The 15,873-nt window shown below is 36.8% G+C and overlaps 1 protein-coding gene across 1 annotated transcript; it reads right to left on the minus strand.

The window, feature by feature from the left end:
• Nucleotides 1-2,456: 2,456 nt before the first annotated feature.
• On the minus strand, nucleotides 2,457-15,538 carry PRSS12 (protease, serine, 12 (neurotrypsin, motopsin)). Its single transcript, XM_008941579.1, has 8 exons — nucleotides 15,493-15,538; nucleotides 15,273-15,411; nucleotides 12,858-13,036; nucleotides 11,109-11,259; nucleotides 7,673-7,851; nucleotides 6,882-7,023; nucleotides 5,693-5,889; nucleotides 2,457-2,602 (listed from the first exon to the last, which is right to left on the minus strand). The coding sequence occupies exons 1-8, from the start codon at nucleotides 15,536-15,538 to the stop codon at nucleotides 2,457-2,459; spliced, it is 1,179 nt and encodes a 392-aa protein (XP_008939827.1).
• Nucleotides 15,539-15,873: the final 335 nt, after the last annotated feature.

Genomic DNA, 15,873 nt, shown 5'->3' on the forward strand with positions numbered 1-15,873 from the left:
TCTCCCACCCCCACCCCTTCCCCGAGGAATGCAATTCACCAGTACGAAAGACTTGAGAATTAAACATAGCACTGTAAAGGGAGTTGGATGATACTGTTTAGTTCTATGATCAGTCTTAATGAGAACTGATGTCTGCTTCAGTATTAGGTGCTTTTTGAATTCCTCACAGAAGGTGGTAAAGTGTTTATTTTCTAAAGAAACAATATTCATCAGCCCCCAAGTTCAGGTGCATGAACCCAGAAATTCCAGTCTTGCTTTGGAACAATGATGTCACCACTGAATATAATTTGAACTTCAGCAAAAAGATCTGTGACTGATCTTCTAGGCCCAGAAGCAACGCCAGCTCCTCAGTGCATGTAGCGGCATAGTCGGGTTTGTGGAATGCAACTGTCTAGACACAGGGTCACCAACATCCAGCATTTCCGCCCAGCTCTCCCAATTCTGGAACCTAATTTTAGATTTCTAAAATGCGTCTATCTCTAATACTTCAGGAAACATGTGTTCTGTTGTATCCTGTAATTCTCCCCTCCCCATTCTGACATGACGCAAATGCAGAATTCTGCCAACTGTCTGTCCTTGCAGAGAATAAAAAACAGAAGGTGGGGGTAAGTGGTGGAGTTTGATCACCTGAGGGAGACTTGTAAAAGGCCAGAGAGGCTGTGGATGAAACAGACTGATGATTCAGTGGGAGATAACACAAGTGAGTTTTCTAGTTTTGAAACATTAGTCTACTTTTAAGTGTGCTTTACTAAACAAATATCAGATAATTTTTAAAAGGCAGAAGCTACGTGTTCAGATGTAATGTGATAATATTCCGTTGCACAAACTTAACATTGACAGATACAGCAAGCAAATAACATGATTTGTGTTTCTTAAGATCAGATTTCTTTGCAGATACACTCAGAGAAGACATTCCCTCATTTCCTGATGTATTTTGCTTGTGTTCTGGACATTTTTCAGCTCACATTAGTTATACTATTTCTATGTCTGCCCTGTGGTTGTTATATCCTTACTGCTCTTAGGTATCCTGAACAAAATTGCTTCTAAGTGCTGCAAGCCTGATTAAGCGACTTAATTCAAAAGTGACACGTATACGTTGTGGTGGTTTTAATTAGAGGGTGTTCTTGTCCTGTCAGGCCTATTCCTATATTAAATGAAGCTTATTCAAATTACTGTTATGCAGGCTGAAGTCATATCTTTTGTATAAAAGTTGTATCAAATCTCCAAGCTACATCAAGTCAAGCCAGAGCAGTAAATGAAGGGGGAAAAAAAACCAAAACATGGCATTTGTAATTCAGTAGCTGGTGTGCCTACATCTGAATCTGCGGGCATCATATTCACACCTGGTGACAGTGGGCATTGACCTGTTGCTATATTTCATTAAAAATTTTAACAGTTCTGTTAGAACCTATAAGGATTTCAAAGCCATCTTTGAGGTTTACAATATTAACAATATGCAGAATTATACCTTCAGTGAAAACAGATTAAGAACTCTTTAAAACAGTACAACCATTACCCCAGAATTTTAGCTAAATTCCAGAAAATGTCAGAAAAATATGATAAACTAAGTCTAGGTTCTCAATTTCTGTCTTCTTTGCTCATGTAATGAAAAAGTTATTTCAAATTCCCCAAGGTTTTTCTAAGTGTAGCAGTAAATCAAACCACTGAAGCACTAGAACTTAGGTACCTTAATTTTTTCTGTGTTTACTAAAGATCACTCAACATAAAAATTGCTACATGAATGAAAATAGTCACTTAAGTATGGTGAAACAGAGCTCTCATACAAAATCAGAAATAAGTCTACATAGGTCACTGAATATGTAATCTGTGCCATTCTGTTAATATTAGTAAGATGTTAATATTAGTTGCCGTAATGTTTTCCACACTAGAAATTTCACTTTAACTTTTAAAAAATGTTTAGAAATCTGAAAACAGATGAAAGAAGTAAATTAAGAACAGTTTGAGTGGCAAAAACGCACAGAGCAGATACACAAAATCAAACGCTCTTCTCAGTTACATTACTGCAACCAAGTTTAAAACAAATAAAATTTAAAAATGGATGTATTGCGTTTATATCATACAGACATGTACCACTGTGACAAATAAAATACAATATTTAGTCAATAGCTTAATATTTGAAATGTTTAACTTCTAAAAAAAATATTTAGTAACTAGCATTAACTCGCCTTTCAATTAGCAGTCAGACTGTGATATGCCTTTGAATATTAAAATTCCTTTTCCCAATTAGGCTGGTTAATGAATACTCCTTTTGAAGACATAGCTTACTACCTCTTATACAAATAGTATAAATACACTTTTCTAAAAGAATGCCAAACAGGCAAGTTTTAAAAGGCATTTTTTATGTTATCAGACATGTTTGAGATATTTGGTTGCAGAAACGTAACATTTTTAGATTCAGCAAACAGATAACTTGAGAAACAGCTTAATGAGTTTTCTTACTTGTAGCCAAGCTGTCGACACACTACAGCTGCATCCTTATCAGACCATCCATCATCACAAATTGTGCCCCACTGGCCATTGATAAAAATCTCTACACGTCCTTCCTTCTTATTCTCACCATCCATCAGCCTGATGGGAGGACCTGGGAATAAATTACTGCTGTCAATTCACAACAGAAGCAAGAACTAGCACTTTAAGGCATTTTCATCACATTCAGTATATAGGGTCAACTGATGCTTATGTTCAGCAAGCCTGATATTAGCTGTTAAACTATTATTTATTATTATTACGTCGTATTTTTCCTGGCTGGCAAAAGGAAGCAGCTTGTACAAGTTACAAAACTAATATGACATACTACTGTGTTTTGAACTTCAGAGTTCATCTGGCTCCTTCATTTCATAAAAATATGTGGCATAGCTCAGAATTTGACCAAAATGGACAAAGAATAATTCTCCCCAATAAAGTCAAAGAACACCTGTGATAGCTTTGATAGGATACCCATACAAGCTGGACACAATTTCCTTGCAGAAACTTATTGGGTGAATTTAACTATATCTCAATTCATACATCCATTCTCAAACTGGTTGCTACCACTCCTCTTAACCACTATCTCAGAAAAAAAAGTGCAGCACTGTGTTAAAGTTCAATTATCACTCACCACTGCGCGTACCGTCCTGTAGCATTTCTGCATGGCGGTATAATATTCTACAGCATGCTACTCGAGAGTAATGTGTGATTATTTTCCCAGCAACTTAAACTGATTGCTTGTTCAGATATACTCATAATACGAAATCTGACTTATGTGGAGTAGTCAGACTTAATTAATCATTGTATGTTCAGTGTATGGCCTGTACTTAAATATTGACTCATTAGGCAAAGTACATAGTTGATTCTGACTTATATTAAAATTAAAACTCCTTTACAGCATGCAAGCAATCCAAGTAGCCTTAAAACAGTTAGGAATTCCTCTTTATAACATTTAAGTGAGAATCACCTTCTAAATCCAGTATGTCTTATTTTATAGTCCTTAATATGCTAATGAGAGTTTCTTTTACGAGTAATAGGAAAAACTGTTCTTCATCCTTCTAACCTGTTCCTAATTTTTTCTAAATCTGTAAGGATGAGAAATTACTTCATTATGCTTTTAAAGCATTATTTTGAGACATTTGCACTTGATACTTAGTTCAGTTTAATTTATTAATTTTGTTACCAAACCTTACTCTGGATCAGAGCTAGTTAAATCTGGCTTAATTCATGAATTAGAAGCTAAGAAACATTTGAAAACAGAACTTTTTTCAAGCTTTGTTTGCTTCAAATGTCACTTAAAGCATATTGCTGTATAGACATTCATACTGTCTGGACAGTTATATGAAATAACTTCACCAGCTTTCTGTTTAGCTTCATTGTCACGACCTTACATACTAAACAACCGTTGTAGTTATTGCCATGTAACCTTGCTCAGTTTTAGTGTTCTTTAATGTCTGTATTTCCTTAAGTCATATCATCTATGAATTTCTTGTATTTTTTCACTGAATACATACTTACAGGGAGAAAAAAAAATTAAATGCTAGGAAGTAAATGGTAACAATAGAGATTTTGTCCACTTTCCAATCGGAAGTGTCGCAGGAAATGTCAGATACACTGTCTGCATTTTCTTGTTGACGTGAAGTGTTATTCTGGAAGAACATGATTTAGGTGAAACTTATACTACCCAGCTAGAGGCATGGGATATTAATGATACAGTATAGCTATTTTATTGTTACCTCATCTTCTTGTGTTTTAAAAAAAAAATAAATTATGAGCACAAAATTAATATAACTTTCTGGTAATGGGGGATGGAGAATGTTACCATATGGATGCATTTAACTGAACCAGACATCCTTCAGCTAAGATTATATTTTATAGGAATTTGAGCAAAGCAGCACAAATGGTTTGCATCTGTAAGGACAGCAGTCATGATTTGAATTCCTGTTATTTTGGGGCTGAAAAAATTCTTTCTACCAAATATGATTTGACATCATCCACACATAATGGAACTCTACTGCATCATAAAACATTCATTGGATTGTGAGAGGTCAGAAGGCTATAAAGACTATAAAGAGAGAGAGACCGGAAAAGTACATGTGGAAGTGCTGATTGTTGTTACAACAGGTAGCAGCGTCGTGCAGTAAATCCATGTCTTAGTTTACAGAATAGACCTTCAATCTGTAATTGCTAGAGAACTTCAGGCACCCAGGCATACAAATCCTGTCACATTTCAGCAGAAGCTGTGAATTTAACTCGACTAGTTACAATTCTGATTTCAAATTTGACTAAAATATACTTGGGTAAAGTGAAGAGTATCAGCGACAGTTTTGTAAAAGGCCACCCACTGACAAGCTACAAACTTTGTATGTAGCAAATTTTAAAAATGAAGCTGCTTTTCAGCATTGCTGAGCAACTCATTGTTCCCCTGTAATTTTTACTGTGTATAATGGATAGCTAGAATTCTCATTTAATTATCTCCATGTGGATTTAGGAAACTCTGGAATTCTTTTGTGTATATTTCATTCTACAATGTCACTGTGTAATCAGGATATTTCTCTCTTTTTTTTTTTCCTTACCTGTTTTTTTTGTCTGTTTGTTTGGGTTTTTTTCCCATAAAAGCTCATAGGCTTTTTGACACTGGGACTGACGTTTTGTTCTGTGTTTGTACTATCATACCATGCTGGTCAGAAAATGTGGCCTGTTCACCCAGGCACAATATAAAGGCTAGGCAATAGTAATAGAGAAATAATTCCATGCTTCTCAGCACTCCTTTCTATCTCTGAACTTCCTCTCTTTCTCCACATCTCTTTTCTTTTTATCATTGTCTGAATGTAAAATCATAGGAGGATACACTACTGATTTGTATTCCTCAGTGCTAGGGTACATCTCCACCTTTTGATAGCATGAGAGAGCTACTTATGACTTGGAGAGAGCTGAATGAAATGCAGGATACCTGGAGCTGACTTTATTACCTTACAAATTTGTGTTGACTTTTAATGTTCTGGCTGTTTATTTTCCTTTAAACAAAGCTTGATTACTTCCTGTGATCTTCAGGAAAAAATTGAGCATTTTTGCCTTCCTGTTCCTTCTTTGCACCTATCTGCCAAATACTAAGATTTTGAGCATCCTTAAGTGTAGTACACTTTGCTCAGATCTGCACCTACCGCGATACTCGTGCTGTGACTTCACCAAAGAGATGCCTTACCAAGTGAGTGTTTATGGCTGTCGTTATCTGGATGGCAAACAAGGCTGACATCCTCCTGGTGGTTGCAGTCATGCTTTCCCCACTCTCCCCTTGAGCACTGCAGAAGGTTTGTCTCCTTCCCTGAGCAGCTGACATCATCCAACCAGATGGGCCCAGAGCTTCCTTCTGAGAAGCTCTCAGGTAGGCTTTTCCCATACCTGCATGACACATGTATGTATAATGTTTCTGGACCGCAGTGATCAGAGGGCACGTGATAAGCACTAAGAAAGGAAATAAATTATTTCTGAAGAAATAAACGTTTCTCAACTAGTAACAGTAAACGGTGCTAATTACGACAGAGCAGGTTCAGTTGGCATTAAATTAAATCAGAGCACCATATGTTGCTGCTTTGGTAACATTTTTTTTAAGGAATTACTGTTACATTAATACAATCTCAAGAACTGTAATACCTTTGATTAAGGCTTTTGTTCACCCAAGCATATGGCTGTCTCGCCATCTCTAGGATTTAAAGAGTGTTTTCAGTATTATATATACATTTAAACAACATAGTTTGAGGAAAAATGAGATAAAATTATTTTTTGAATGTGAGCTGTTACAGTCTGAGGGCAAGACAGCAGTCACCTAGCGAGAGTGTATCTTCGTAGCCACAGTCAACAGGAAAAGTAGTGAAGAGTGAATGCAGGAAAATCAAATTGGACTTTTTCTAAAATACAATTTTCAATATGTAACAGTGTTCCAGGGCCAGACTGTAGATTTTTCTGAGCTAGATCCAGAGGGACTCATACCTTGAAAATGTCTGTGATTTTTAATGACTGTCTAACAAGCAAACGTTTTGAAGAATCATATTTTTATAGGCAACATAGAATACAACAGATCAGTTTTGCTCTATAGCATATACATTCATTTCAGTTAGCCAAAAAAGATAATTGGAAGGAACTCGGTGATTTAAGGCTCCTGAATCACAACCTCATCTGAAGCTTTTTCTTCTGCCTAAGCTGAGGCCATAGACATCTCTTTGAGACTGAAGGGAGCAGGCTTTAATGGATAGGTCCAGTAGTTAACTCAGTAGTTTCTATGAAGCACTCAGCTCATATTAAAAAAACAAGTCCCTTAAATAAGGTAGGGTTCATGTAAATGTTTGTCATCATTGTCAAGTCAGAGTCAGATATCTAATGTCAAGCAATCTTACTTAAATCCCAGCTGCCGGCAAACCACCTTTGTATTCAGCTCTGTCCACCCATCATCGCAGACTGTGCCCCACTGCCCAGTGTAATAGACCTCCAGGCGTCCCTCATGACTGCCTTTCCCATTTGTTAGTCTTAATGCACCATCTGCATCATCAACAAGTAAGGAAAAACAAAAACAAGAATCAGTTTTTCTTAGGTCCAACTATTTTTCTAAAACAAAATTCATAACATTGCCTTTACTGCATCTGATCAGATATTAAACTGCTAAATCTAGTGCTGATCACTAAGTGTCATTTAATGAGGGGATGAAAGAAACACCATCATACACACAGTCAGCTGTGAAGTGCTGCATAATGCAGTGGCTTAAGTACATGAGAAATGGCTCAAGATACTGATCCCCCCAAGCTCTTATTAGATGCCAAGGCCACAGGAATGGGCTCTGATTATGTGATTTCACTGTATAGACATGTTAGCTTCGTGCTGTTATTTCCCACTGCTTTTATGCTGCAGTGCGTACTGCCACTGATAGATGTGGCACACAGCTGTCTGCTCCACACAGTAAGTGGTAGTTAGCATGTTCCTAGGAACCATGCTTTGTGTTGAATAATGAGATTTATTTTTTTTTTGTACCTGTAAAATTTCCATAACTAACAGCTGGTTCATTTTGAAACTGCCAGAACGCTTTATCACTGTAGGCTTTTGTGCATCTGCAAACTTGAAAATTTCTTTTTCCAGAGCTGTGAACTCTGTGTTTGTCATCGGTTTCCTGTGTGATTATTGGTAATTGAAGTACCTGTGAGAGGTGTGCAGGAAACACCAGCATCTTCTTTGTGGCCACAGTTGTGTTCTCGCCAGGAGCTCTTTGGACACTGTTCTATTGATAGTTCATTTCCTGTGCACTGCACTTCATCCAGCAGCACAGGGCCTGAGCCTTCTCCAAAGTAAGCCTGGCTCCACGCCTTGGCAACACCCCTGTGGAGATGTGGAAAACACCCAGTCAAGAGCTGCAGTCTCAGCTGAAGCTGTGGAGAGATGTAAACATACCATTTCCACACTGCCGTGTGTTCAACATATTTAGAGCATCGTTCTCTATTGTTTTGTATCTATGAGATTTTCCTTTTCTGTCTTTTTTGATTTTTAAGCATAACTTTCCTAGAAGAGATCATGGATGTACAGCTTGGATATGAGGATTCTGATTTTAATTTTCATTTCATGTTTATATGTAGCAAAAATAATCCAATATATATTTCTACAGTGACCTTCATCTGTTGTCCTCAAAGTACAGTAAATAAATCTCGAATACCCAGATAAGGCAGATAAAAATGGTTGTTCCCCATTTAGTTATGTCAAAATCACAGCAAAGAGATTTTAAGTGACTTGACAATGTCATACCACCAGTCAGTCAGAGGGAGAAATAACAACAGAAATCCGACCAATGACTAGCCTTGTGTGTTATACTCAGGTCAGCATAGAGGATTTTTAGGACAAAAACCTATATAAATTGAAAATGTTCCATTGTTTCAATGTTACAGAAATTATGCAGTTTTTAACACTTGATGATCTATCAGGATCTTTCCATTTCTATTTAAGATACCATGTTCTTCATATGTTTCTCATAGTTTGGTTTTTTTCCACTAAAAAATTTGTTCATTTGCCTTTTTTTTTTAATGTGAGTTGCAATATGTTTTCATGTTTTCAAGGCACTGACTCATTCATCCAAGTATGGATTTAGATAGATGTGGATTTAATTTCTAGTGTTTTGTATAAATATATAACAATCTCTGTTCTCTCTCTTTTTTAAAGGAAAACAATACTAACTTTACAATTAGCAATAATACAAATTCTTGATAAACAGTAAAGGGATATGGGAAAAATAACAACAGTAAGAGGCTTATAAAAATTAAGGTATGATCAGGGAAAAGCTCTGTAAAAAGGAAGGATGTGGAAATTCATGGTAGACACTGAGTAGATAGTAGTGCTCAGTAAATAAAAGCACACACACAAAAAGGTAAATAATCTTGCTCTGACACTTTTCCTTTAGCAACACCAAGAAGAATTTTAATAGATGGCAAATGTTATGTTTTCCTGAGATTTGCAAACATTTCCTGACTGCTCTTCCTAGTCTTTCATTTAGTTGAAGTAACCATGCATTTTTATATGTAGCATTAATTCATGTGAGGTCCTCCATCTCTTACATTTCATAAAGAGCTGCTTTTTGAACTGGTTGAAATTTTATAGAATAAACTGAGAAAATATAATCGATAGGATACTTTAAGGGTAGGTAATACAGTTATGTGTAAGATAAATTATCTTAAGTTTATTGAGTAGTATTTGCATATAGATAGACTTTACACACACACAAAAAAAGAAAATTCTCATACGTAGCTTCTATTTCTTGTATTTTAATTCTGATACTGGTAAAAATGTACAGGAAATGTTAGGGAAAAAAACTTATTAATTAAAAAGCTAGCTGAAATCAAAAAGATAATGCTTGACTACTCTGAGTGTTGAAGACAAAATATACCATAATATAGTAAGATTCTCTGATGTTCAAATCATGCAGAGATGACATCCCATTACTATAACAAGGGCAATTTGTATTAAGTAAAAAGTATTTATGAAAGCAAATAATAAAATAAATTATTGTTTTTCACCTATTATTTGTAATTAATATTCTGAAGTTTTCTAGGAATGCTACATAAAAGCTCAAATGGTGTGAGAAGCAACTTACTGAGCAACTTTACTTTTACTATTTGTGGCACATTTCCAGATCGATTAACAGTATGCAAATTTAGATTATTTTTATTATTTGGTAGCAGGTCTACTGCCACTGTTGATAGAATTTCACTTCACAGTAATAAGCACGTTTTTAAAGACATCTTGATTACTTAAGAAATTCTGTAAATCTCTATAGACATATTTCAAAAAGACTTAGCACTATCAATAGCACTGTCAATAGTATACAGAAATGTAAAGCATAGATTAGTAACTCCCCAAACTTATTAATAGCGGCCCAATTCAAAAGCAGGAAACGCCTGCAAGAAGGCAGACTTATTGTTAAGTATTCTAAATTCAAAATTTATAGCAATATAGAAATATAGCATAAAATAAACTGGGGAAAAAATGAAAATCTCATGTCAGAGGAGCATGTTGAGTCCCACACGGCTCACCAGGAAATATAGAAGCTTTTCAGGGACTGCACAGTTCTTATCCTTTTGAGCTAATCTGGGTGGCACCATCAGTCTAAGGCCTCAGTTTCACATTACTAAACAAGTACACTCTGGAGGCCACACATTAATGCCACAAAGCTTGCTGTCTTCAGTGCCACTTCTTTTAATTCATCATGATCTCACCAAGGTTGAACAGGTGAGCTCTGCTCCAGTCTCCTCTGCACTGACCTGCTTAGTTCTCATTCAGTCTCTTGGACATAATCCCCTTCTCCTCCTTGGGTTTCTGCTGCATCTTGCTCCTAGTTCTTTCCCTCATCAACCCATCTGGCCTTTCATCCCAGTTGTCCCCATCTCCCTCCTCTCTGATCCAGCAGTTCTCCTCTTTGCCTCTCGCTGCTGCAGCATCTTTCCCCAAATACTGAATACTTACCTTCTGTATGGTATCAAAATTCCCCCTTGGCTGTTCAGAATAGGAGCAAGAAAATCCTGCTCTGCTGCTGCGACTATATTATGGACCACACTTAGTTCTCACAGAGTCGCTGACGAGCTTAACTGTCTATATGCAAATTGAGAATCTTCAGAAACTCGTGACTTAAATCTTGAGATTCTCACAGGCATGCCAAAAAACATATCCTTTCTGACAAAGCAGCACTCTTCCATCAAAGCAAGGAAGCTGGTAAGACTCCTCAGTAAAACTGTAAACATTTTAATAGTCAAAGCAACTTCCTATTCTTCACCTACGGTTTTTGGTTGAAACTTTACTGAAATTGTAGTGAGCTTTCACTAAAAAGCCAGCACTTAATCTGAGAGATATCCTTTGTCTGTCCTACAGACAAAATTGCCCCTATCGTATGACACTGAAAACTGGATCCTATATATCAAAGCTCTAAGGAATTGAAAGTAATGGTGCTGTACCTGAACCTTCTATAAATAAACTTAATAGCTGCTTCAGAGTATTAGTGTGATTTTAAAGGAGCATCTTTCAACAGCTCCAAGCTGTGTATCTGACTTAACTCTCCTGCTTTGCTACACGAGTAGAAAATACATATTAAAACAAACCCAAGGCCAAGCTGCCGACAGACAACTTCAGCATCTGCATCATCCCACTGATCATCACAGACAGTTCCCCACTGGCCAGCATGGTAGACTTCTACTCTTCCTTCGTGAGCATTGTTGCCACCAGCCAGACGGATCGGAGTAAAAACGGGGGCTGTGATCAAACAGAATACAGGAAAAGGTCATTTTTTTCCCAAAATGTTATCCTGATAGTAAATAAAAAAGATGGCCTAATGGTTTCTCTGATATCACTCAAGAACCACACTTCATTTTTTCCTAGTTTGATGGTAAACCTGAAACGAAACTTCTTAGAAATGAGTTCCCCTAAGCTCCACGCTCAGTAACTGAAGAATATTCCACAGACCAGTGACGATACTGATCTTGAGTTATTTAAGTGTTAAAACATTCACGGATACTTAGGGCTGTAAGGCCAAATATTACAATCAGTTGGTACAGCTGCATTTCTACCTGTAAGAGCAAAATTTGCTCTGTATAGGCTTGGTCCCAGACGATAAAATCTGAATTAAGAGGCAAAAATTCTTTCATTGCCACAAAAGTAGGAAATCATCCTCATGTTTTGTCATTCCTTTAGTAATTCCACTCAAAGCAGTGAAATCTCATTGACTGTGGAGTCTCGAACTGTGTAGGTATTGTTCCCTTCCTGTTTCTGAGATATGGTTTGATTTTTAATTTTTTCAAATCATTAGCCCTTTTCTGGTCTAGCAAGAAATCATCTTGAAAGCATCACTTTTGCACAAAGCTATAATAATGGAAACAGCTTTAAACCATGTTAAAAAAATAATTGCTCTAGCATTTAAAAAGGTTATTTTAAAGTTTCCCCATATCTAACAGCTGAATTATTTAAAATGCAATTAGTTTTTACGTAGACCTTCCAACCAACTAGTGCTACTACTTCATCTATTTCTTGGCTTAAAAAAAGAAAATTGAGGGCATTTCTCCAGTTTCATCTTACTATTTCACTGATATAAAATCTGGGTTTTGGTAATCATTTAAAAAAAAACAGTGTCAGTAGAACCTGCAAAATGTGAAAACTTCATCTAGCCTGTTGAAACTCGGGATCAATTTAATTAATTTCGGGTATCCTAGACTCTAAATTACTGATAAACTTCCTTTCAGCATTATTGAAACAGACAACAGTCCTTTAATAAATTTATCTAAGCAAAACAAATTTTTCTGGTGAAAATGTCCATAAATAGAAGGAAAACATTATGATCTAAAAGCATAATTTGCCCATTTGTAGTTTTCAGTTTCTTTAGGCAAAACTTTAGAAGGTATAGCCTGCTTGTGAAATGGCTGCTCCTCCATACTGTTCAGGAAGAGCTAACAAATTGACATGCAGCACAGGCAGCTACCAAAGACAACCTCTGAGTAAATAAATACATACATACACACAAATAAATGAAAAAAATGTTTAAAAAAACAAAAAAGTGAGGAGAAACAATCCTACTTTTACAGCTGGAGATTCTTGTTGCTTCACCCTTCCATACAACCTACATCTCAAAGCAAAAACTTTCTTGTTGATTATGGAAAGGTAAAAAAGTGGTTCAGCTAGTTGCTGCTTGCACAGCATAGAGGGATTTGAAACAGTCAATGATGTGATAATTCATTCTGTTTAACTTCCTGCTCCAAGAAGTCTTAATATTATTTTCTAATTTAATAAGGAATAAATATTACTACTTGTATTTAAATAAGGTAAGGGGCTAACCAAACCATACATATTTCTTTTTTTACCCAGGGAAGAGCTACATGTGACAGCAGCTGCCATTTTTTGAGGACATGTTCCATCCTGCCAGATGTCTTTTTCACATAACAGTATATTTTCTTCATCACCACGACAACGCACTTCACTCCAGTAAACAGGAACAAGGCCCAGTCCAGAAAATGGTATGTGTTTTGCTGTACCTTTTTCACTGTAAGAAGAATAATCAGGATAGGACATTAGAGTGGGAGGAGGGCAAGTGGAACATTTTCTCATCTATAAATCTTGGAGTAGAAAAGAAAGGTCTTTCTTCAGCAGTGTAAATTCATTATTTTTTCATACAGTTCAGCATTGTCTTCTGCACAAAGAAAAGTAACAGATGTGACCCAGTTCTCACCATTTTGTTGTGGAATATTTTAGTACAATGGCCTGTGTTGCTGCAGGGATGGCTCCATTCCTGTTCTTCCTTTTCTTAACTACAGAAATTAACAGAGTCCACAGTCTATAGGTGTACCTGGGGTGCCATCCCACTGCAGTTACACTTCCAGGAGAGGTAATGCTAATGGGCATGTCACCATTTTCCTCTCCTTGCCTCCATTAAAATGTACTAGTGCTCTGCTCTGCCCATACATGACATCAAATATGGGTGTGACCATGGGGCAGTGAAACACCTCAGACTCCACTAGGTCAGCCCCGTGTCCACTATTCTCTACTTAGCCATTCCCATCCATCCGGAATATTTATAAACAGCTTCCTTCCCGTATTGAATCTACACTAACGATTAGTGACTATTATTATTGTTAACAATTATTATTAGTGATTTCTTCTTTTTCTTTGCCCGACAAAATTAAATGAAAATCAAAGCCCAAATAGTGTAAAAGCAAAGGAGCAGACAGATGGAAGCACCTGAAAAGCACCAATAATACCAAGTGAGTTCACCCAGTGGTATATAGATCTACATTTCTGCTGTTTTCTGCTGCTGTTCGCTTGGGGCTTTTTGGTCTGGATTCAGATCTAAGCCATTTCAGTTGAAAAGACCAAACCATTCACCCACATCACTGAACTACTTTCGCTAATAGCAGTCTTGTTCAACTGAAATGTTTAGGGTATGGAAGGCAAAAAGAACTTACATGAAAATGAGGAAAGGAGACATTGCACGTAGACAGCTGAAGGCATAAGCAAAATCACAGCCTCCAGATGGCTAAACTTTTATCTCATCTAATCCTTATATTTTTGTAAGTTGGCATGGTGTGTCCAGATTAGTAATGAACATTATAAAACAGCTTAGATTTTGTTCTGGCTAGCCATCTTAAAAATCAGAATAATTATTGGGAATGTCACAGTGCAAGTATGCTCTAAAAGCCCCTTAACTTCTCATAGCAAACACAGTCACTACTTTGGTGTGTGACTGAAAGAAATGTTAGGAAGGCAATAAAGCCAGCCATACTTTGTGGCTTATTGAGAATGTGCAAACTGAATGCGGTGCTAATGGAGGACAGTCAAGTAATTTGGTTGCTAACTTGAACAGCATTAATATTTAAGAATAAAATACAATTTCAGCTTCTAAAACCTCCCTTTTGGCATGGGCATTATCTTCCTCACCACAGTTTTATTTTACTACCGCAACTGCAGTACCACTACAGGCTCTACCTGGAGTTTAATGACCAAAGTATGTTAAAGGGCCCTGTTGATTGAGTCCGTTCTGACAGCAGCGTGAAGTAGTGGCAATGAGGACTACTCAAGGACTTTCAACATGTCAAATAATACTGTAACTGGAAAATGTTTCCATGAAAATACAAAGCTGCAAAACCTGACTAGTTTGCACTTTTGTTACCACTGTGCAACTCTGAAAGTAAAACATTTGCACAACAAAAATACCACATTTTCCAAAAACCTAGGATGAGTCCCAGATGCTTTTTAGCAGGATAGAATGGATGATTACCAGGGTAACCCCAGGCTCCTGAGAACCAGGAATTTTCCTGTGATTAGGAGCCTACATAGAGTCTAATTCTGGCCACATATACGGTTTTATAGATTCGGTAACCTCACTGGAGCTATTCTTAATTGACACATATGTGTGAGCGTTCAGGATCAGACTTCATATTTCTGCCCTTGTGGACACCTCTCAGATGTCTAATAAAGCAGTTTGGATTTGCCCTAAGTTTTTCTGACCTGTTCACACTTTTCACTTTGAAAGGAAAGCATCTACCCTGGTCTGCTCCTTTCCAGCTTTCTAATGAAATACTGATTCTCACAGCAACCTCTTTGAAGTACAGCACAATTGAAGGAAGTGAAGGATTCTGGGAAGAACAACTTCAGCATTCAACAGCTTTCAAAAAAACAATCATCAAACACAAAAAGCCCTCAGGATTTGCATAATAGATTGTCCTTTATACTGAAACATCATTAAAATAAGTTGACTGAGCTTTACTCAGACTGAAACTTACCCAAGTGCAAGCTGTCGACATACAACTGTTGCATCATTATTGTCCCAATGGCTCCCACAGATTGTTCCCCAGATTCCATTCAAATAAACTTCCACTGTACCTTCAAACTCATTCTTGCCACCCTGGAGTCTCACTGACCCTAGTTGAAAAAAATTTAAAAATTAACCCTCCGAGATATTCTGTTGCTCAATGAACATATCCCACACAAAAGACTCCAAACCTGATTTTCCCTCTGCAGAAGGAGTTCCTGTTTCATGTATTACCATCTTCACGCTCCTTCTGAGAACTGCTTCTAAGAAGCACTCTGGCACATCTAACATTCTTGTACAATGATGTACAAAAGGAGATAACCTTATTTTTTACATAAGGAAAACATTTTGCTTTTTATACTGAAATTACATCACATTTCTGATCCTTCTGATGCTACAACTTAAAGATCTAATAACAAGAAAAGTATGTATAGTCTAAACATAGTTATTTAAACAATGAAACACTAGTGTGTTCACCTCTACCCAAATATGCAAAAAGTATAAATACATATGAGTACTTTTCTATTCCACATAATTCCATCCAACTTAAGGTAATCAGAAAATAACCACAT

Source organism: Merops nubicus, unplaced genomic scaffold (assembly GCF_000691845.1).
Source record: "Merops nubicus isolate BGI_N331 unplaced genomic scaffold, ASM69184v1 scaffold51865, whole genome shotgun sequence".
Taxonomy (NCBI): Eukaryota; Metazoa; Chordata; class Aves; order Coraciiformes; family Meropidae; genus Merops; species Merops nubicus.